Source organism: Chiloscyllium plagiosum, chromosome 19 (assembly GCF_004010195.1).
Source record: "Chiloscyllium plagiosum isolate BGI_BamShark_2017 chromosome 19, ASM401019v2, whole genome shotgun sequence".
Taxonomy (NCBI): Eukaryota; Metazoa; Chordata; class Chondrichthyes; order Orectolobiformes; family Hemiscylliidae; genus Chiloscyllium; species Chiloscyllium plagiosum.
Window position 1 is genome coordinate 2278781 of NC_057728.1, and position 23456 is coordinate 2302236.

General features: G+C 41.5%; 1 protein-coding gene across 1 annotated transcript in view; it reads left to right on the forward strand.

Annotated features, from left to right (window-relative positions):
- Nucleotides 1–23456, forward strand: part of nup205 (nucleoporin 205) — a 109399-nt gene that overhangs the window by 79561 nt on the left and 6382 nt on the right. The window contains exons 28-38 of the mRNA XM_043708929.1: nucleotides 626–817; nucleotides 2857–3106; nucleotides 5938–6036; nucleotides 8581–8729; nucleotides 12653–12844; nucleotides 15062–15183; nucleotides 16791–16929; nucleotides 18452–18578; nucleotides 19141–19217; nucleotides 20180–20308; nucleotides 21422–21548. Of these exons, the coding sequence (XP_043564864.1) occupies nucleotides 626–817; nucleotides 2857–3106; nucleotides 5938–6036; nucleotides 8581–8729; nucleotides 12653–12844; nucleotides 15062–15183; nucleotides 16791–16929; nucleotides 18452–18578; nucleotides 19141–19217; nucleotides 20180–20308; nucleotides 21422–21548 (1603 nt within the window). The remainder of the gene's footprint in view (nucleotides 1–625; nucleotides 818–2856; nucleotides 3107–5937; nucleotides 6037–8580; nucleotides 8730–12652; nucleotides 12845–15061; nucleotides 15184–16790; nucleotides 16930–18451; nucleotides 18579–19140; nucleotides 19218–20179; nucleotides 20309–21421; nucleotides 21549–23456) is intronic.

A 23456-nucleotide genomic window follows, 5' to 3' on the forward strand; every position in this document is an offset into this window, starting at 1 on the left:
GCATTGATGTACAAAGGGATCTTGGGGTCCTGGTCCATGGCTCCCTGGAAGTGGCCACACAAGTAGATAAAATAGTGAAGAAGCTTTATTGGTTTGGACATTGAGTACAAGAGTCAGGAAATGATGTTGCAGCTTTATAAAACTTTGGTTAGGCAGCACTTAAAGTATTGCGTTCAATTCTGGTCATAAAGTCTTAATGTTATGAGGAATGTTCCAGGGATGGTTCAGTCTCCCTTCTGTCTCAGAGCTGACAGCAGGGATGAATGATTCCTCCTATTACACATTAGTTTTTGGAACGTGAGGGAGAGTTGTCTTGAGAACATCATGAAAGGGCATCTTAATCTGCTCCAGATTTACTTAAGGGAATGAACTTTTAATTTGCAAGGATTGTGAGAGGCAAGACAGGTGGACATCATGGTAGAGGATTTCTATTACCCAAACCTCACCTATCTCGCCACACATACTGACATACCTGCTGTGAATTTCCTGTTTCCAGTTTGTTTCAGCATTCCCAATGTTTGTTTACACCCCAGCCTGTTCATATTTCAAGGAGAGAAGCAATTTATAATGTTTGCAGCTCATTTTGTAATGTGCCTTTTTCTAACATTGCCACCATGTTATTCAGGAGATAAGCACGATCTTGCAGCATGTGGTGGAGAGAAACAAGCTACGGGAGTGTCTCAATGCCAAGCGGCACATGTTGGAGTCCTGGCGCCACCTGGTTGAGATCATTCTTGCAGCGTGTCCACTGGACCTGATTCAGGAAGAGGACAGACAGCTGGTCATTCGAGACCTTCTGCATGAGCTTCATGACAAGGTGAGACAAAAATCATTGCAGCAAGTCTCCATCATTCCACAGCTTACTGATTTTAACCACTGGAATTGCAGCAGCTTAAGTATACCAAACAATTGGAAAAATGGTGTGTTAAGTACAGTCGGTTCTGTGATGGGGTTGGCACGGTGACTCAGAGGTTAGCATTGCTGCCTCACAGCACCAGGGTCCCAGGTTCGATTCCAGCCTCGGGCAACTGTCTGTGTGGAGTTTGCATATTCTCCCCGTGTCTGCGTGGGTTTCCTCCCACAGTCCAAAGATGTGCAGGTCAGGTGAATTGGCCATGCTTAGTTGCCCATCGTGTTCGGTCAGAGGGAAATGGGACTGGGTGGGTTACTCTTCGGAGGGTTGGTGTGGACTTGTTGGGCTGAAGGGCCTGTTCCCACACTGTAGAGAATCTAATCATCATAATCCATGTTTCTCCAATGCGAATTGGCTTTAATGCGATTGAAGAATTTAGACCATTATTTGTAGAATGCGAACTTTCCTTACCTGTACGGTTATAACATGATTCCGGATCCATTAGTTTAAATGGCCCGGCTATTGCCCGTTTTTATCGCATAAGGACTGAACTATTACATCATATCAGAACCGACTGTGTCTGTAATCCATATATCATCAGGCAAAAGTATTTGAAACAAATTCCTGATCACTGCAAGAATTATTTCACTTTTATTTCCTATCAGTCTTAAAAAAATAATGCTATGATTAGGCCATAGTTGGGGTACTGTGTCCATGTCTGGTCACCACACTTCATAAAGGATGTTCTACAGTTAGGAGTTCTTAAGCAATAAATTTGGGTTGTCAAGCTCTGTTTTTTCTTGTAGCAAAGGAAATTGAGGGGAGATTTGTTAGAGGTATAAATGTTGTGACAAGTCTGCAAAGCTGGTCATGGGAAGAACTGGGCTCATTAGCCAATAACATAATGGCTAGGGGATGCAAACATTAAAGTTTTGGGTCAGCCATTAGATGTAATGTGAAGAAGATAAATTTTAGAATGAGTGGTAATGATAGGTACTCACTACTCAACCTATCAGTGCACTGCACCAGAGGTGATCAGTGATTTTAAAAGGTTGGGTATTTGGTCTATGGGGATAATAGGCAAAGGAATAAAACAAGCTTAATTGTTCTTTGAGAGCTGACACTGACTCGGGCTGAATGCCTTCCGTGTTGTAAATGACCCCATGATGACATATGTTTTCAATAGGCTGTAGTCTATTGATTGTTTTTTTTCTCCTCTCTCTACAACACTTTGGTACATTAGCCTCTTGTATGATCAGCGAAGAGACAAGAATGTGGCTGTTTGGTCTCTGTTTTATTCTGGCCATAGGCAGATAAGGCTCAGCTCTTGGAATATCAGATTTCTAGTTTGGGTCAACCTAACCTTGAAAGAGGGGAGATTCTCACTTCAATGTCAAGAATTGTACTCGGTTGTTCCAGCCTCCCAGATGGTTTCGGAATATCTCCTGCTCCGTGAGCAGAGTCCATTTATGGAGTATACAGCATGTTGCCAGATTATTTCAGTTTATCTGTATAAAAGGTACCAAGTGATCACTCAGCATTCTTTGTGGATTTAGAATAGATCAAAGAAAGAAGTGACACTTCTAACTGTTCCTTGAAACTGGAACCTGCTACAGCAAATCAAAAAGAGCAGAAGAGGAGATGGGACACTTCAGAAAAAATGAGGTCACACTGATAAAGAAATGAATTGACCTATGAAATATTTGAGTTGAAAACAAAGTTGCTAAATGGTAGAAACTACATTTCTTGGCAACAAAAAGGAATTGAGAGAAATTTTAAAAAGACATATGCAAATAGTGTGTGAATAGCTGAAGGGAGAAAGATAGTCAAGTCACTTGGGTGTCTGACAAAAAGGATTGTAAACCAAGGAAAGACAGGATAAAACAAATTGAGGTGTAATAAGAGATTGTAGAGAGGTGCTCGGGAGCACATATTGGAGAAGGTAAAGTATTAGTCCTGTGTCGTCTGACAGCTTTGTTCACCTCTGCCTCTCTTCCCCTTAGATCCTCACAGAGGAGGCTGCCCAGGAGCTCATGCCTGTGGTGGCTGGGGCAGTATTCACTCTCACTGCTCACCTCAGCCAGTCGGTCCGCAGTGAGCAGAAACAGGCACTCAGCAACCACTCCCATCACGTCACCTTCCTCGATGGCAGCACCACATCAGCGGCTGAGGTAACGGCTGGCTTTGCCTCGATTGGAGACTCTTCTCTTCACATCATCCTCAGGAAACTCTTGGATTTCATTCTTCGAACTGGTGGGTCCCAATGAAAGTGGTACCATTGTTTAGTCTTAACTGTAGGACATGGAGCAGTAAGCTGAATTCTGTACAATATTTTTGGTTTGTCTTTGCATTTCCATCAGTTTAACATCACCACTGGTGTGGGAGTTAACTGATTAGCTATCGATGCAACAATTATTTCCTATTGTGGGGGAGTACAGTACAAAGAGGCACACCACTTAAGTTAGATTTGGATCATTCAGAAGTGATGTCAAAAGCCACTTGTTAACTAAATGGTCAGTGAATGGAAATCTAGAACTCTCTCCTAAAGAAGTGATTGAGGCTGGTGGTCGAGGGTTTTAGATTAGATTACATTACAGTGCGGAAATAGGCCCTTCGGCCCAACAAGTCCACACCGACCCGCCAAAGCAACCCACCCATACCCCTACATTTACCCCTTACCTAACACTACGGGCAATTTAGCATGGCCAATTCAGCTGACCTGCATATCTTTGGACTGTGGGAGGAAACCGGAGGAAACCCACGCAGACACTGGGAGAACGTGCAAACTCCACACAGTCAGTCGCCTGAGGCGGGAATTGAACCTGGGTCTCCGGCGCTGTGAGGCAGCAATGCTAACCACTGTTGTTGAATTAGAATTTGCTATTAGGTAAAGAATATGGAATCAATGGAGATAGACTTCATGTACCGAATGGCCATGATCTAATTGATGGGTGGGAAAAGCTCAAGGTTTGTCAGACCTTCTCTTAGTCCTCTTTTTTATGAAAGACTTTACAAAGAGATGTTGCAGGATTGAGATCGAGCGTCAGTGCCCTGACTTTTGTTCCTTTCGTGTCTCTTTAGCACAGGAGGTTATAAGGTTGTTACGGTACTGAAAGAGCCCATGCCTGTGTGTATTTTTATGTAGTGAGCTAATTTAAACTCCTAATAATTGAACACTTTCTATTGAGTTTTTAGTCTGCATTCATGGCTTTGCCAACTTTGGACACACACTTTTTAAAAATTATTTCATGGGATGTGGACATTGCCAGGAAAATTTGTCAGACCATTTCAGAGACAAGTTAAGAGTCAATCGTATTGTGGGTCTGGAGTCACATTTAGCACAGGCTGGGTGAGGGCAGCAGTTTCCTTCTCTAAAGGACATTAGTGAGCCAGATGGATTTTTACGTCAATAATGTTTGCCATTGATATCGTCTCTTAGAAGAGCTTTATAATTCCAGATTTAATGATTGCATTTAAATTTTCTGTGACTAAATTTGAATTTGTGCCTGACCTCATACCACTATGCTAAAGTCTCCCAAAATCATGGGAAGTTTGATTTTTGTATGCATGTGAGGATGCAGACCGTTGGCCATGAAGGCTGTGTTATGTATTCCATTGACTTTGCACTGCTTTTAATGTCCACTGTCAGGATCCACATAAGCTGGTTGTGGGTACAATTGTAACAGGCATACATTGTTTATTGTTACTGAAGATACTGAATATTGTTCTCCAACAGTAGATTCAATGTAAAGGTAGTTAGGTCGGTTGGGTCACTTGGCTAGATGGCTGGTTTGTAATGCAGAGTGATGCTAACAATGTGAGTTCACTTACTGCATTGGGTGAAATTATCATGAAGGATTCTTCTCAACCTGTCTGCCACCTGAGGCGTGATGACTCCGGTTAAGTTACCACAAGTCATTTGCCTCTTCCCTCTCCAGTATGGTGACTTGGTGTTTGAAAGCATATACATGTTATGTCATTAACAAGCTAGACCACTAGAGGGACTTGTAGGATTCTCTCATGTCACTGCTCCCACATTGGTAAAGTCACCCATTCTTTGCTTTGCTGAATAAAGTTTGGAGCAATGTGTCAACATCTGGCTTTGTCCTTAGTTTGCATGCCCTAAATTGTTTTAATATAGTTTCTCTTACATGATATCTTATTGAAGTATTAGATATAATCCATTGCCTGCTCCATCAAGGTTTCTACTTCAGGTGAAGCTTGATGTACGCTAATTACTACTAGCTTGCTCTCGTATGTCTTTAATCTTTTCTGCCTCATGAATGCATCAAGTCTCGCTTAATTGCTTTCTATGACGTATGTCGCAATTAGCCTATTTGCAGAATGTTCGACACTTTCACCTCTCTGAAGAAATTCCCATCAGGTTCCTTCTTTGGCTTGTTATTGATTATTTTATATTAGTGCCCAGTTACCTTAGGGTAACATTAAATATATTGATGGCTGAGATAGAAGGATTTTTGATCGGAGAGGATTATTGGAGACAGACAGGAAACAAGTTGAGGCCCCAACAGATCAGCTGTAATGAAAAGAAAAAAGCAAGTCCAAGTCCATGGTTTTGCTCAGGAACTTGTGGAGAGATGTGGGTACAATGATAATTTTGCTGCATCACTAATTCAATCTAATATTCTGGAGGCATTGATTCAAATTCCACCATTGCACAAAGTGAAATTTGTATTTAATAAAAATCTGGGATAAAAAGCTGGCCTAATGGCTGCCATGTAACCACTGTCAATTCTTGTAAAACCTACTTGCTTCACTAATGCCCTGAGAGGAGGAATTCTGTCATGCTCACCTAGTCTGCTGTGACCTGCATCTGACTCCAGACCCACAGCAACGTGGTTGGCTGTTAAGTGCCTTCTGGGCTATTAGCCATGTCCAAAGAATGAATAAGAATAATGTCGTATTGAAACATTAACTCCAGCATCTGCAATATTTTATATTAGGCATGACCTTATTAAGTGGCAGAGTGGTCACAATGGGCTAAACGGCCTGCTCCTATTCCTGTATCTTATGATAATGTGACTGATGGAGAAAAGAGCTAACGCTTGCATTGTTGCTGCTAGGTGGGGGTTTCCAGCGTGTAAGAGCACACCTGTATGGAGCGCTTTTATACTATCTACAGATGAGTCAGAAACCAGATGAACCAGACACACTGGAAACAGGTATGTAATTATATAATGATTTGAATATAAGTTTATATTAGCACTTTTGATCATTTTCCTCCTTTTCTGTTAATTTGTTTGAGGGAATTAATGAATGGTACCTTTTGTGTTTCGCTCTATGTTCCATCAGTGACTTTCAGATCATTTACAGTACAAACCATGTAGAATAAAGCACTCTGTCCAGTCCCAGAACAAACTATAAATATTTTACCAGTCCTAGCTGGATATAATCCTGTAATCCAAAAGTGAAAGGATAGTGTATCATCAACTCACCATAGTCTTATTCTTCTGAAGTGAATTTTTCTTGTTTTCTTTCAATTGCTTGAATTCAAATGACAAACCGTATCCAAATGACTACTTTCTTGACAAAATTACCACTGGTGGGCAAACCTAATCTGCTTGACAATGGAGGGGTATTATCAGCAAGCCCCAATCTTGCTTTTCCATGAAGTGTGTGAACAGATTTTCCAACAAAGGTCACGAAACACTTATGAAGAATAGGAGCTCTGGTTGACAGTTCTGTCCTACACAGTCACAGAAGTACCTCAATCAATCATAGATGTACAGCACAGAAACAGACCTTTCAATCCAACACATCCATGCTGACCAGATATCCCAAATTCATCTAGTCCCATTTGCCAGTACTTGGCCCACATCCCTCTAAACCCTTCCTATTCATATACCCATCCAGATGCCTTTTCAATGCTGTAATTGTACTAGCCTCCACCACTCCCTCTAGCAGCTCATTCCATACAGACACCACCCTCTATAAGGTCCCTTTTAAATCTTTCCCATCTCACCTATACCCTCTTGTTCTGGACTCACCCATCCCAGGGAAAAGATCTTGTCTATTTATCCTACCCATGCCCCTCATGATTTTATAAACCTCCATATGGCATTCCTCAGCCTCTGATGCTCCAGGGAAAACAGCCCCAGCCCATTCAGCTCTCTAGCTCAAACCCTCCAACCCTGGCAACATCCTTGTAAATCTTTTCTGAACTCTTCCAAGTTTCACATCTTTCCTATAGGAGGGAGACCAGAGCTGCACACAATATTCCAAAAGTGGCCTAACCAATGCCCTGTATAGCTGCAACAAGATCTCCCAACTCCTATAATACTCAGTGCTCTGACCAAAAAAGAAAAACATACCAAATGCTGCCTTCACTATCCTGTGACTCCTCCACTTTGAAGGAACCGGAACCTGCACTCCAAGATCTCTTTGTTCAGTAATACTCTCCAGGGCTTTCCCATTTAGTGTATATGTCCTGCCCTGATTGGTCTTTCCAAAATAAATAGTCTCCATGTTTCTCTGATTAAAATCACATAAATTAACAGATTCAGGATGGAATCTGATAATAATCAGATGTATGGGGACAGTTACCTGTTCAAGATTTATATATTTTACACAAAATGTAATCTTTATACTTCAATCCTGTGTCTTCTAACATCCCACTTCAGTTTTAGTTGTCTTCTTTGGGCCTGTACAAATGTTTCCTATATCTTCTCTTTGGCCTGTCAGCTCCACTGCACTCCAAGGCCTGTATTTTAACAGCTTCCTAACGGCCAACCTGAAGATCGTGGGGCCTGTGAAATATACAGCTTTGTTGTCGAATGTCTTTTGTTTTCCTGTCATTATGATACTTTACCAGCAGCGAGGAAAGTGGTGGATAGCCCTCATCGAAAAGACAATTAAGGGCCCCTTCCTGCCACAGCTGCCATTGTACCAGTGAAACATTGCAGAAGCTCCTAATGAACTCTGGTGGCCTCCCTGTTGACTTATAGTTGGTTGGGAGGAAGAGAAACAGACACTTCTATTCAGACACTTTGGCCTGTGCAGGGACCCATCGTGGGCCAGCCCTGCAGCAGCCCACTCTATGCATGCCAGGTTCTGACTACCTTGGTATCCTGAAACCCCACATATTTGTTTTGGAGAGTTGTCTACTCCAATGGCTATGTATTCAAGGATATAGCCCCAGCAGTGACGACAACTCCAAGTAACTCTGTTTATTTGTCATGAGTTCCAGTGGTAACTGTTTATTTGCCGGACCGTCAGAAAATATGGTCTGGTGTTCCACAACTGGCCAGGATTGTTACTGGCTCTCAGGATCATCATTATGGTCCCTGCCATACCAAGATAATTCCAGTCCAAGTTGTGTTGGCACAGCTTTGAGGAATTATTCCCCTCTACAGTGAGGAGACTGTAGAGATCCAGATTTCATTTGTGGTCAGATTCCAGGATGAATCATCATGAGTTGACAAGTTTTGAAACACTCAATCAGACTTTGGGAGGACATATCAGGTACCTATGGCAAAAGTAAATGGTGGAGAACATTCAAATGCTGTAATGCTGCAGTAGTTCATTCTGCACAAGTGCACAGGCCTTTTTAAAAACACTATCTTGTTGATAAATCCTAGAGTAGATATGTCCTAGAGTTGATGGGTCACGAAACTGCTCCAAGTTAGAGGGTTAAATTTTAATCGGACTCGTTTGTAAAGAGTTTGTCCATTTGATATGTGTTTTTGTTTTTATTTGGAATGGTACAGGGCAGAAAACCATGTGGGAGAGACTAACTGCTCCAGAGGATGAGTACACTAAACTTCAAAAAGACAATATGAATATCATAGAGAGTTATGGGGCATCACTGATGGAGGTTGTTTGTCGAGATGCTTGTGACGGCCATGAAATCGGGCGAGTAAGTATGAACATCTGCACACATACAATACTCAGAGTTACGATATTCCAGTATTAGATTCTTCCACATTACACTGACATTTCATTCATTTACAGTATGCATGTGAGGTAACTTGTGTTTCATTAAAAAGCAAATGTTTGAAAATTTCATTTTCAACATTCCTTTATGACTTCCATATCAAAAAGATCTTGACCTCTGAAAGCTGGGATGGAGACTTCCAATAGGTTTAGTAGTTCTTTACATCTTGTAGTATGTAGGGGAGGAGGTAATGTGATGGTATTGTCAGAAGGCAAGTAATTCAAAATCTTAGGCTAGTGTTCTGGAGGTATGGGTTCAATTCCCACAGTGGCATATGGCAGAATTTGAATTCAATAAAATCATGTAACTCCAGAGCAATGTGGTTAACTCTTAACTTCAAAGCCTAAAGAAAAGTGGACTGCTTGGCATCAACAGAGGCATAGGAAACAATGATAGCAAACCCAGTCCTTTCAAACCTGCACTGTCCTCCTTTCTAACTACTGTGGGGCTTGTTCCAACATTGGGAGAGCTGTCTCAAAGGTAAAAACAATGACTGCAGATGCTGGAAACCAGATTCTGGATTAGAGTGGTGCTGGAAAAGCACAGCAGTTCAGGCAGCATCCGAGGAGCAGGAATATCGACGTTTTGGACAAAAACCCTTCATCAGGAGTCTGATGAAGGGCTTTTGCCTGAAACATAGATTTTCCTGCTCGGATGCTGCCTGAACTGCTGTGCTTTTCCAGCACCACTCTAATCCAGAGCTGTCTCAAAGACAGTTCAAGCAACAGCCTTACATAATTATAATGATTCATACCTTTTACAGAACCTACCAGGTAACACCATCAGTATCCATATTGTATCCCACCGGCAAGACACACATCAGCCGTGGAAGCATAGCGGTAAACTTAGGAGGGATGGGCTTGTCCCAGGAGTCCTCAACATTGACTCTGGATCAATGAAGTCTCATGGTACCAGGTCAAATATGGGCAAGGAAATCTCTTGCCACTTATTGCCTACTGCTGTTCCTCTGATGAATCCTCAGTGCTCCATGTTGAACATTGCTTTGTGGAAACACTGAGGATGCAGAATATACTCTGGGTGAGGGACTTCAATGCCTGTCACCAAGAGATTTTCGGGAGTACTACTGGAGACTAACCTGGTTGAATTCTGAAGAACATAGCTGCTAGACTGAGTCTGCAGCAAGTGGTGAAGGAACCAAGTTAGAAATCTGCTTAACTTTATCTTTGCTTGTCTCTCTGTCACATGCATCTGTCAATGAAAGTATTAGTGGGAGTGACCACTGCACAGTCCTTGTGGAGATGAAGTTCAGTCTTCGTGTTCAGGATGCCTTTATCATGCTGTGCAGTATTGTTGTTGACCAGGACAGACTTCAAGCAGATGTAACAACTGAAAACTGTGCATGCATGAGATGCTGTAGGTCATCAGCAGCAGCGGAATTATTTTCGCCCATTATTTGTCACCTCATGGCTTGGCATATTCCCATTACCATTTTGCCAAGGGATCAACCCTAGTTCAGTGGAGAGTGAAGGAGTACGTGCCAGGAGCTGCACAAGGCATGCCTAAAATGAGTATCAACCTGATGAAGTAACAACATAAGACACTTGTGTGAAAACAGTGGAAGCAATATTCATTCGGAGTAACCAATCCATAACCAAACTATCTGGTCTCCTCTCTGCAGTCTGCTCTCTCCAGTTGTGAATGGTGGTGCACAGTTAAACATCTCACAGTAGGAGGTGGCTGGCTAATATCCCCATCCTTAACAATGGGGAAGCCCAGCATGGCAAGGCAAAAGAGAAGGCTGGAGTATTTGCATCCGTCTTCATCCAGAAGTCCTGGTCCTCTGGGGTTGCAGCATCACAGATGCTAGTCTTAAACTAATATCTCTCCATGACATATCAAGAAACAGCTGAAGGCACTGGGTATTGCAACGGTCTTGATAATATTCCAGCAATAGCACTAAGGACTTGCTTTAAAAGTAGGTGTACTCTGAACCATGCACTGTGATCTACCTAACTCTGAAAGGTTGGCCAGGTCTGTCCTGTTCCAAGAAAACAGGACAAATTCACCCTGACCAGTAATGTCCTACCAATCTACTGTCTTGATCGACAGCAAAGTGATAGCAGGCAATGATATGTTCTATGAAACAGCACGTGCAAAGGAATAACTACTCTTCGTTGGTAAGGAGTAATCTCTACACATTAGTGTTCAGTTTGGGTTCTGCAAGGACTATGCAGCTCCTGATCTTAATACAACCTTGCTCCAAATAATGGACTAAAGAGCTCAATTCCAGCAGTTTAGTTAAAGTAGTACAAACAAAGGTAGTTGTTGTTGGAGGTGAATCACTTCTGTCTCAGGACATCACTGCAAGAGTTCCTCAGGTTAGTATTCTTGGCCAACCATCTTTGGTAGCTTCAGTAATGACCTTCCCTCTCCCAGAAGTGGGGATGCTTGCTTACAATTGCTCAATGTTTAGTTCTGTTTGTAACTTTACATGTACTGAAGCAAGACTTAGATAACATTGAGGCTTAGACTGATGTGTGGCATGAATGTTCTTTGCTACTTCAGTACTAGACAATGAGCATCTCCAACCATCACCCCTTCCTATTCCACAGACTGGACCAGCCATATAAATACCTTGAATACAAGAATAGGTCAGAGCTACTCTCCCCAGAACCTGTCAGCCATCGACAAGGTGCAAGATAGCCTTGTCATGGATACCTTTCACTTGTCTGGATGAGTGCTGCACAAATAACACCCAGGAAACTTGACACCTTCCAGGACAAAGTAGCCCATTTGATTGAGAACCACCTTCATCACCGATGTACTGAGCCATCAGTGTGCTACATTTATGAGAGGTACTGCAGTACTTCACTAAGGATCCTTCCATAAAACCTTTCAAACAGCCACCTATATCACTTTTCAGGATTAGGGCAGCAAATACCTGGGACACCAGCATCTGAAAGTTCTCCTCCAAACCACGTGGTGTTCTCTGTTGGAAGTAAATTGTGGATCCTTCACTGTTGCTGGGTCAAAGCCCTAGAGTACCCTTCCTTGGTGCATTGTGGGTATACATTGACCTTAAGGTTTGCTGCAGCTCACCACCACCACCTTGTCTGGGATAACTGGGGATCAGCAATCTATATGGGCCTAGATAGCGACTCAACAAATGCAAATAATTCCCATTCTCGGCCCAATTAACAAATCTTATCCAGGGTGGCAGAAAGGACATTGCTGTTCCTTGCAGCACCTTGTGATTAGGAAGGGAAAGACAACCTGGGTTCCAGATTGCTGCTTCATGTTTCCTACCATAATGTGTGGATAGTAATTGTTGGACTTTGCTGTGATGCCTGTGACATCCTCCTTGATTCTTGGGCCATGGAGAAGAAATGACTTCTCAGGTTATGGTTCCAGACAGCTGCTGGTACACACAGTCCATGTCACCTTCCTTGATCTGGGTGAAAATGGACAAAAGGAATCTCTGACAGGTTTACGAGGTGAATAACAGGAATAAGCCCTGTAATCCTTACAGCTTGCCCTCCACAACTGTGATGCCATGTCCAACATAGCGTATACTCTTAATCCCACCTAAAACCATGTGATCTTCTGAGAGATGAAAAACTAGATACACTAATTCCAAAAAAAGCTGAAAATTGCTCTCTGATCCTCTTTGCTGTTTTACTTAATGAAGCCCAGTCCAAGTGATCAAAGTTATAAAGCACCTTCTTTCCATCTGAGGTGAACCTGTGTCAACTATGCACTGTTTGCTTTGTCCTGAGGAGGGTTGAACTGAAGTGACACTTAGACCTGTGTCTCTAATCCATGAACTTATTTCACCACTGCCCGACAGGACTCTTTTTGATAAATTGTTTTTTTTTCTGTTTCAGATGCTGGCGCTGGCCGTGCTGGATCGGATTGTGGCTATTGACAAACACCAACAGTGGCTGTACTACCTTTCCAACAGCGGCTACCTCAAAACTCTAACAGATAGTTTGGTCCAGGATGACCCCGTCCTTCAGAGCATGCTCAGTCCCAAACCACCGTTACTGAAAGCCTTATACCTTTATGAATCCAAGATGGCAAGTTTTTTGTGTGTGTGTGTGTGTGTGTGTGTATGGCCTCTCTTCTGCTCCGTTGGCTCCCTAATGGGATTGAATTGTCTTCAGATAATAGCTGTCAACAGTGAGAATAGGACACATTACAATTTCAGGTTCCAGACCCTGATCCAAGCATTACAGTAAGGCATTAGTTACTACAGGTGTATATAGAACATAGTACAACACAGGAAATGGTCCCTTTCGCCCACCATGTCTGTGCTGACCATGATAACATTCTAAACTAATCCCATCTGTCTGCATATGGTCCATATCCCTCTATTCTCTGCCTGATCATAGTCTGTCCTTGAGTGGACCTAGTTACCCTCTTGCTCCTCATATGCATATAAAATGTCTTGGGATTCTCCTTTAATCCTACTTGCCATGGACATCTCATGGCCTGTTCTATTCCTCCTAATTCCTTTTATAAGTGATTTCCTGCTTTATTTCCTTTCCTCAAGAGCTATGTCTGATTTCAGTTTCCTAAACCTTACATATGCTTCATTTTTCTTTTTGATTAAACTTTCAATATATCTTTTCATCCAGGGTTCCTGAATTATGTTGGTCCTGAACTCTGATCAACTGATCTTTAAAAGGCTCCTGTATGTCAGATGTGAATTTACTGTCAAACAGTCTTTCCCCAATTTAGTACTTTGACTCATGAACCAGTCTTATCCTTATCCATAACTATCTTAAATGTCACGGAATTGTGATTACTATTCCCAAAATGCTCCCCCACTGTAACTTCAATCACTTGGCCAGGCTCATTTCCCAACGCAAGGTTGGGAAATGCTAGTACTGCTGCTTCCCTAGTTGGATTATCTACATATTGTTTCAAGAAACCTTCTGGATGTACCTGACAAATTCTGTCCCATCTAAGCTCCAGGCACTAAGGGAGTCCCAGTCAATATTGAAGTTAAAATCACCCACGACAACAATTTTTTTTTAAAAAAAATGTATCTTTCCATGATCTGCCTACAGATGTGTACCACCAGCTCTCATTGGCTATTTGGAAACCTATAACATAAACTTTCTTCCTGACGCCCACCCATATGGACTCACTGATGAGCCCTCCATGACGTGTCCGCTCTCAGTGAGGCTGTGACATTCTCTGTAATCAGTAATGCAGCTCCAGTCATGGCAACTTTACCCATTTGAGTGTCAATAAACCATATCTCCCATGTCAAATACATTGGCTTCCTCAACATTATCCTGTGGTTAATTGGTACCAATTGGCTAAATAAGAAACATAATGGAGAACATAATAAGAGAATATTATTTGCAATGTCAGCCTTTGAAAATGATTAAGCATTTCATTACAATTATGGTAAAGATCTATCAGTAAGAGAGTTTTAATCTGGATCATAGGTTACATATCAGTTTCCTTATTCAGTTAACCTGACCCCTCATGCACCATTGCTGATGTTTATGCCTCAGCTTTGCAGTTTCTGTTTTTGGCTTGTGTTCTGATTGGCATTCAGGACTTGGTTGGGAGATGGTCATTGGTTTTCAGCATTTCAGTGCTGTATGGTCATTTTTACTGATGTAGGCTTTCTTTTCTAGATTTTTTTTTAAAACTGCCTTTTAATTTTCAAACCATTACATTGGGATTTTAGCTCATTTTGATTATTAGTCCAGTAGCAGGTCATTTTTCCTGATATTCTACCAAAGTGACCACTATGATATGAGTGAAAAATGAAATTGGACTACTTTAATCTAGATTTCAAGATGCCGGTGTTAGACTCAGGTGGACAAAGTTTAAAAAAATCACACAACACCAGGTTATAGTCCAACAGGTTTATTTGGAAGCACTAGTTTTCGGAGAGCTGATCCTTCCTGATGAAGGATCAGTGCTCTGAAAGCTAGTGCTTCCAAATAAACCTGTTGCTATAATCTGGTGTTGTGATTTTTAACTTTAATCTCTTGAGCCCTATTGCACAATTGATAAGAAACTCATTCACTTGTAGTAATTAATTAAATGAAGAAGTATATCAATATTAAAATCTACAATGACGTACATTTGGCCATTTTTAGTCTGAGTGTACATGGTAGGCAGAAGCCAATCCTTCGGGTTTCTAGTTAATGTGTTGTGTTCGTTCTTGCATACCATTTCAGCTGAATTTTTCGCACCAACTAAATCTTTCTCCTTGCAACCATTTTTATTGACAGCATTAAGTTTTTGTTGTTTATTATATTCACTAGGCCTTCTTGACGAGAGTGGCCAAGAACCATCATGGATCTTTGGAACTTCTGACAGCAGGCATTATTGTGCGCCTGTCCCAGTGCCAGGTCTATGATCACCGGCCTGAAACTGAGTCACACAGGTAATAAGCGCAAGCTAATTCCTGGACAGGTAATAAATGTGGGCCTAACCAGTCACTTCCTTATCCTGTGAAAGAATAAAAGATAAATACGTACATATAAAAGTAAAACTAGTGACATTTCTTTGGTCTGTGAGCAGCAGTACATTTCGGTTCTGCAGTGCTGGCTCTCTGCAAGCTCAGATTGTCAGCGTGAATATTTGGGAGTGGATATGGAATCTGGGCTCAAGACCTCGCATTTAGACCATAAGATTGTAAGACATAGGAGCAGAAATTAGGCCATTCGTTCATGGCTGATACGTTCCTCAGCCCCATTTCTCCCACCTTCTCCCTGTAATCTTTGATCTCCTTGACAATTGAGAACCCATTTATCTCTGTCTTAAATATACTCCATGACCTGGCTTCCACAGCCTTCTTGGCAATGAATTTCATAGATTAACCACTCTCTGACTGAAAAGGTTTCTCCTCATCTCCGTTTTAAAGGATATTCCCTTTACTCTAAGGTTGTTCCCTCATGTCCTAGTCTCTCCGACCAATGGAAACATCTTCCTAGTGTCTAATTTGTCCAGACCTTTCAGCATTCTGTAAGTTTCAATTAGATCTCTCCCTTATACTTTTATACTCCATCGAGAATAGACCCCAGAGTCCTGAAACATTCCTCATGTGTTAAGCCTTCCATTCCAGGGACCATTTTTGTGAACCTTCTCTGGACCCACTCCAGGGCCAGTACATCCTTCCCGAGAAATGGGACCCAGTATTGCTCACAGTATTCTAAATGTGGTCTGACCAGAGCCTCTCAAAGCCTCAAAAGTACATTCCTGTAATTTCCTCTTGAAATAAATGCTAACATTGAATTTGCCTTCCTAACTACCAATTCAATCTGCAAGTTAATCTTAAGAGAAAGCTGGACTGGGACTCCCAAATCCCTTTGCACTTCAGATTTCTGAATTTTCTCCGCATTTAGAAAATAGTTCCTTGCATATAAAAAAAAAGTTAAATCTTTGCAACATTAATGAATATTTCCATGTAAAACAAAGTGAGTGAGAGAATGAATATTTTTGGCTTCCCACAGTAAACTGTAGACATTGTTTCTGAAATCAATGAATGCCACTGATCCAATCAATGCCTGATGAGTAAATGTACCACAGTATGTTGTAATTAGCCATCACGTCCGTCAGAAGCCTGGTCAATTTCTGGCCTGTCTGGAGTCTGCTGACTTCAGTCACAATTGGCTAGAAGACCCCAGAGCATCAAAGAGTAACACCTGAGAGTAAACCAGTCCATCTGTTTGACTAGAAATGCCTGCATTTGAATCTTGAACTGAGATACCTCTCTCAGCCAATCTTGAGTAATGGTGCATTCTGGATAAACCGTGTTACCAGCTGGAACCACTTGCAGCTGAATGGCTTTTCGATGTGTTAACCAAGGAATTTTGCTGTTTTAACATGATTGGTCACTCAAATCTTCATTGTAGAAGACGGGAGTGCTTTGAGTATAAGTATAGATGCAGTACGGTCCTCCTTCACTTCAGTATGCTATGCATATTTTCTTCTAAGTCATTACTAGGCCACTTCAATACAGTACCTTTAGCATGTTTTCTTCTTCCACAGTATGTTTTGTATAAGAGACCCATCAGGATTTATCCCGGCCCCTGTGGAACGGTATCACCAGATTCTGCTCCCAGCTCTTCAACTTTGCCAGGTGATATTGACCTCCAGTATGGGGAAGCACCAGTTGGCTGCGGCACAGGTAACTCGTCCAGAAACAACAACAACTTTCTGATCAACCACGCAGTGAAGTGTAAGAGTGTGCTTAATTGTTAAAGCACAATATTTTAGCACTCATTCTCGGCACTCTCTCTCATTTGTGATGCCTCCATGGTCTAATAGCTTGCTGGCACTCACTGCATAGCCTCATGGAGGAAGCATTCTCACTGCGCCAATAGCCAATGGTTGGCACCTTGTGGAGGAACACACCAGAAAAAAATTCTTTTAGAGTGCAGAATTGCATTTGAGGATAAAAATTCAGTGGAAGAAAAAATCAGACATGTGAAAGGCATTCATAAATCTTCATTAAAAATAAAATACATCTGTTTCAAATCTGATGTATGATCCTGTAGCAGCCGAGCTGGCTGTTTAGCTGAAATGAGTATCAGCCATGGCTCAATGTACTTAATTTTATCTCTAATCTCTAGTGTGGGACTTGAATCCTGATCTTCTCAGCTGATACTTCAGTGAAATATTGAGGGAGTGTCGTTTGAGTGAGTCATTTTGCTCTGCAGATGATGTGAAAGATCCTCTGACAATTTGAAGGAGAGAGAGCGAATTCTCTCTGGTGTAATATTTTCCTCTTAATCAACATTACTGAAGTTTACCTGGTGATTATGCTGCTGTTTGTGGAGGTTTGCTGTGTGCAAATTGCCTCCATTTGACTCCAGGCATACAGTCGTAAAGGGTTGAGTAGGTGACTGGGCAATATTCAGTAGATCACATGATGTGAGTAAATATGAGCTTGTCTACTTTAGTAGGAAGAATAGAAAAGCAGCAAATTAGTGAACTAGAACTCCAAGATATGGAGGGATCACAATATCCTGGTACATGAATCAAAAAGGTCCACCAGGTGATGTAATAATGTTGTTTATTACAAGGGGAGTGGAGTGTAAAAGTAGGGATGTTTAGCTGCAGTTTGTACAGTGTATTAGTGAGACTGCATCTAGCATATGTGCACAGTTTTGTGCTCCTTATTTAAGAGTGGATGTAAACGTGTTTGTAAGGAGCATTCCAGGGCAGAGTCAGAGACATACAACACAGAAGCAGACCCTTTGGTCCAACTCATCCATGCCGATTAGATATCCTAAATTAATTTAATCCTATTTGCTAGCACTTGTCCTAAATCCCTCTAAACCCTTCCTATTCGTATACCCATCCAAATGCCTCTTAAATGTTGTAATTGTACCAGCCTCCTCCATTTCCTCTGGCAGCTCAGTCTATGCATGCTCCATGTGAAGGATCCCTTTTAAACTTTTCCGCTCTCACTCAAAACCTATACCCTCTCGTTCTGGATTCCTCTACCCAGGTAAAAGACCATGCAGCTCAACTTAGTTTGGCCATGTTATGAGGACGGGTTGGACAAGCTAGGACTATATCCTGAGAGCTTAAAGAATAAAAGGTGATTTCATTGAAATTTAAGATCCTAAGAAAACCGGGTGAATGCTGAAAGGGTGTTTTTCCTTGTAGGAGAGACTGGAATGGTCTTTTTTCCCTCCCTGCAGGTGCTGCAGTTTCTAATTGCCCATTCAGATCCCATCCAGGCTATCCTGCGCTGCCAGGAGTTAACTGCAACGTCCCTGAAGGAGTTGGCACTTTTGACAGGCATCATAAGCAAGGCAGCTTTACCAGGTAAGAAATGGTAATGTAAGAACTGTACTTGTTCCAAGACTTTTCCTTGGTTGTTTGCCTGTTCATTTCACGTCTGTGCCTTAGGTTTCAGATTCTGCAGATTTCGCCACTAACCGTCAATTCTTTACCCTGATGGCCTGGGTGATGAGGGCATCAATTATTCTGGTATTAAGTGACAGGGGCCATAGTCCTCAGTTTGAGTTGTAATCTGTGCTCAGTCAATCTCACCAGAGATTGCTGTTGAAATTCTATAATTAGGCTCAACAAGCAAGTTGATACAGTGACTTGAGCTTTTCTATTCCCATACTAAAACCTGGTGGGAACTTTTGATTCATCTCTCAACCATTACTAACAAAGTTGATTTAGCACGTCCTTCACTTTCAGGAGTAGGGGCCACATGTGCCTTTTGTGGCCAATTGACTTGTTGACAATACATTCCAACTTTACAAAAGGAGTGCGGGCAATGTACTAGATATTGCCTGTGGATCCTGGATAGCCTTAACAATTGAGGTATTCATAAGAGAGGAGGAGAGTATTGGTTGTAATGTATGTTTATTTTCAGGTGTGATAAGAGTGATAGAAATGGATGGTAATGATGGGACTACCATGGAACTTCAGGGTCAAATTGGGCGTTTCCAGGTATTTAAATTTGTATTTTAAAATGTTTCACTCTCTCCTTGGAACTACATTTTCACCTTCCCTGCATTTTTTTTTTGGCTTTTTGCTGTTTGACTTATTTAGCACTCTAGTTCAGAACCTACAGTTTGATTCTGCAGTTCATTATTGTCCTTTGGCGAGATGGTTGTGTCGTGGTAACGTTTTTAAAAAAAAAAGGCTCCAGCTGCCCATTTTAGAGATTCAACTGAACATAAATGATCTCAAACGTTGTTTGAAGAAAGAAAGCAATGGGAATATCTCTGCTGTCCATTAACATTTCTTGTACAGAAATGCCAACTAATTATCGCAAATTGTCTGTCATTTCTGCGATTTTGCTGTGCCAAACAATGTTACATATTCCTATTGTATTCAGTGCACTTCAAAACTCTGTGGCTTGCTGTGATTCATCTCCCACTGCTCAGAGATCAGCACTGTCTGTACAGATTCATGTGAACCCAGGAGCTATTGCTTGAGAACCCTGTTAAACTGAATTTACTCAGTTCTGTTCGGACGTTTGAACACTCACTGCATATTCAATGATACTTACTCCACCCAAATACTCAGTCTGTAACACCACATTAGCGCTAGCCATGCTTTGGATTGTGATCAGAGTATCCTGACTTTCAACAGTATCACTAGGAAACCTAGACTGACGTTTGTGCTTTTCCAGGTGTATTGAAGACTGCCCTCTGGCTCATCTCATGCCCTGATTCCATCTGCTCAATACTTTATATGTTGAGAACAATATTTAATATTTTGCTTGTGACAGGTTTAAAGATGTTTAACATGAAAGTGTGTTTGCTTGTTTTGCACTTGTTGAATATTTAAATGTGTTATTCCATATTGTTTGTTTTTACTGTATTGTCGCATTTTGCTGAGAGGCACTTTATGTTCAGTGAATACAGTTTTCAGCAATGATGATTTGTATTTTTTGTGATTTCCAGCGCCAGTGCTTGGGCTTGCTCAGCCGATTCACTGGCTCTGACCGACTTCACGAAGTGAAGAAACAACAGGATGGCACTCAGGTCAGCGGAATGAGCAAGAAGGATGAAATGGAACTAGCTGTGCAACAGGTAAACTTCAAATCAGATCCAGGAGATTGTTTATGAAAACTGCAAGACTTTCATGCTTTGTAGAAGGGGCACATGAAGAAGAATTTGAGAAAAGTTGGTAAACTTTTTTTTGTATCATTCAACTATCATTCATTTGAAGAATTGGATATATTCTCCTATCAGCTTATGTTTGTGCAGCAATAACAATGATTAAAGCTTTTAACCCAGAACAGATACATTGCTGCACACTTAGTCTGAACAGAATATGTGGAGAAAGACAGTGAATAGTTGCTGGTGCTCCCTGTAATCCCAACCGACCTTGAACCAACTTAGCTGGCTGTGTTAGTAAATGTTGACTTACAGTTTCACAGCAGATATACTTTCACAAGTATATTTTGTATTGCTGGCAGTTGTCGGGAACCAACCCACCCAACACCATTTTAGAGGCATGTGTTAGGATCTTCCTATTTCAGACGTGCAAGCAATTTTAAATTGAGAGCAGAAATAGATCATTCAGCTGTCATGCATTGGTCTACGTTTGGAAAGAGCTATCCACTTGGTCCCATTTAACCTTGCAAAACCTGTGTGGGATTAATGTGAAAAAATAGTTGGTTCTTTAGAAATTCCTGGCTGTATGTCAGGAGACTATATCTGGATGACAGTGTGGTTATTTTATGGTTTCAGTTGTTAATGTGATGTTTCCTAGGAGACTTTATTGAAATTGAATATAGCACTTATTGTTTTAAATCTGCTTATCCACAAATAAAGTATTTTACTGTTTTATTTTCTGTTTCTAAGTTTACTAATTGTGAATAAAATTAATACCAATGGGGACTTGATTTCCTTTGCTTTGCCTTTCAAAATTGAATAATATGGTGGGTGGGTAACTGCTAAAATAATATTAATAAACATTTGGAGTGCTTCATACATTAGAAGTAACTTCCATTTCGAGGAGTGTCAGACAGCTTTATTTAAATCGCATTTTTTGCAGTTCACAAGACTGAATGTTGAGAGAAATCTTAAACTACAACTGGAGCAATGGTTGGTAAATGACAGAAGCTTCTATTATTTTCTGGTTACTCAGTTGAGGGTGTACATTGATGTAAACAGTAGTTCTTGTTTCTGTCTTTTCAGATTTGTGCAAATGTGGTGCAATACTGTCAGACGCTGCTGATACAGAGCAGCCCTGGGTCCCAGCACACAATCTGCCTCTTTACTCCTAGTCTTACTGAAGGCACATCTCGCGAAGGAAGTAGGCAAGGTAAGCCAAATCCCTTCCTGCTGCATTCTTCACCTGAAACATGTTTTGCCGTATATATTCACCTACCCTTCTCTCGATTCTAAATAATTTCCACCCCATGTTAAATATTCACTGACAACCATTTCTGGTTTTCTAGTTGTGTGCTAGGGCATGGCTGCATGGGGGCCTGGCATTTGGTAGGATGGAGTTGAAATGGGTTAGTCTCTTTGAGCACATATTTCCGAAACACTTGTTTCTTTTTCTCTGCAACTCTTTGTAGGTTAATGGGCTGTTCTTTTGAGGTTAAACCCAGATTAAAATTTTATTAAAGGGGATTTGAGGCCAAAGGATTTGCTCCTCGTGGTTAAAAATGCAAGAACTGGCATAAGTGTCTTTTGTGTTTTTATAAAACTACTAAAAAAAAGAGAAGTGTTTCATGCGAAAGAGATTGTATTGCTGCAAGTGAATGTTTGTTTGTTTTTACCAGACATTCCAATATTTTTCTGTTTAGTGACTAACTCTCAGACCATTACTATCTTCTGCCCTGAATTTTGAATGTTTACCTGGTCAGACTTTACAGGGAACCTCTGCCTTTTCTAAAGGTATAGGACAAGAGAAGTAAACCGATCAGGCGTGACTCACATATTCTGACCATGCACCAAGAAACAAGTCTCACAACCAGTGGGGATATAGAAGAAGTAGTGGAATTGTTCATCAATGTAGGAGAATCAGGGAAAAGACTGGTTTGTTTGTTTGTTTGTTTGATAGTGAGTATTTTTGATACATCAGGAACAAACCTTGACCATCTTTCAATTTGTCTGTGTTGAATCAAGTTCACCAGGACCACATGATGTACATAGAACATAGAAGAATACAGCGCAGTACAAGCCTCGATGTTGCGCCGATCCAAGCCCACCTAACCTACACGAGCCCACTATTCTCCATATGCCTATGCAATGCCCGCTTAAATGCCCATAAAGAGGGAGAGTCCACCACTGCTACTGGCAGGGCATTCCATGAACTCACGACTCGCTGAGTAAAGAACCTACCCCTAACATCTGTCCTATACCTACCACTCCTTAATTTAAAGCTATGCTCCCTCGTAATAGCTGACTCCATACGTGGAAAAAGGTTCTCACAGTCAACCCTATCTAAACCCCTAATCATCTTGTACATCTCTATCAAGTCACCCCTAAACCTTCTTTTCTCCAATGAAAACAACCCCAAGTGCCTCAGCCTTTCCTCACACAATCTTCCTACCATACCAGGCAACATCCTGGTAAACCTCCTCTGAACCCGTTCCAGTGCCTCCACATCCTTCCAATAGTATGGCGACCAAAACTGCACACAATACTCCAGATGAGGCTGCACCAGAGTCTTATAAAACTGCAACATGACCTCAGGGTTCCGGAACTCAATTCCTCTACCAATAAAAGCCAGTACGCCATATGCCTCCTTCACCGCACTATTTACCTGGGTGGCAACTTTCAGAGATCTGTGTACATGGACACCAAGATCCCTCTGCTCATCCACACTACCAAGTATCCGACCATTAACCCAGTACCCCATCTTTTTGTTACTCTTACCAAAGTGAATCAACTCATACTTACCTACATTGAACTCCATTTGCCACCGTTCTGCCCAGTTCTGCAGCTTATCTATATCCCGCTGTAACCTGACACATCCTTCCTCACTGTCAACAACTCCACCAACTTTCGTATCATCCGCAAACTTGCTCACCCAACCTTCTAACCCCTCTTCCAGGTCATTTATAAAAATGACAAACAGCAATGGTCCCAAAACAGATCCTTGCGGAACACCGCTAGTGACGGCACTCCATGAAGAAACTTTGCAATCAACTACTACCCTCTGTCTTCTTCCAGCCAGCCAACGCCTAATCCAAACCTCCAACTCACCCCCAATGCCATA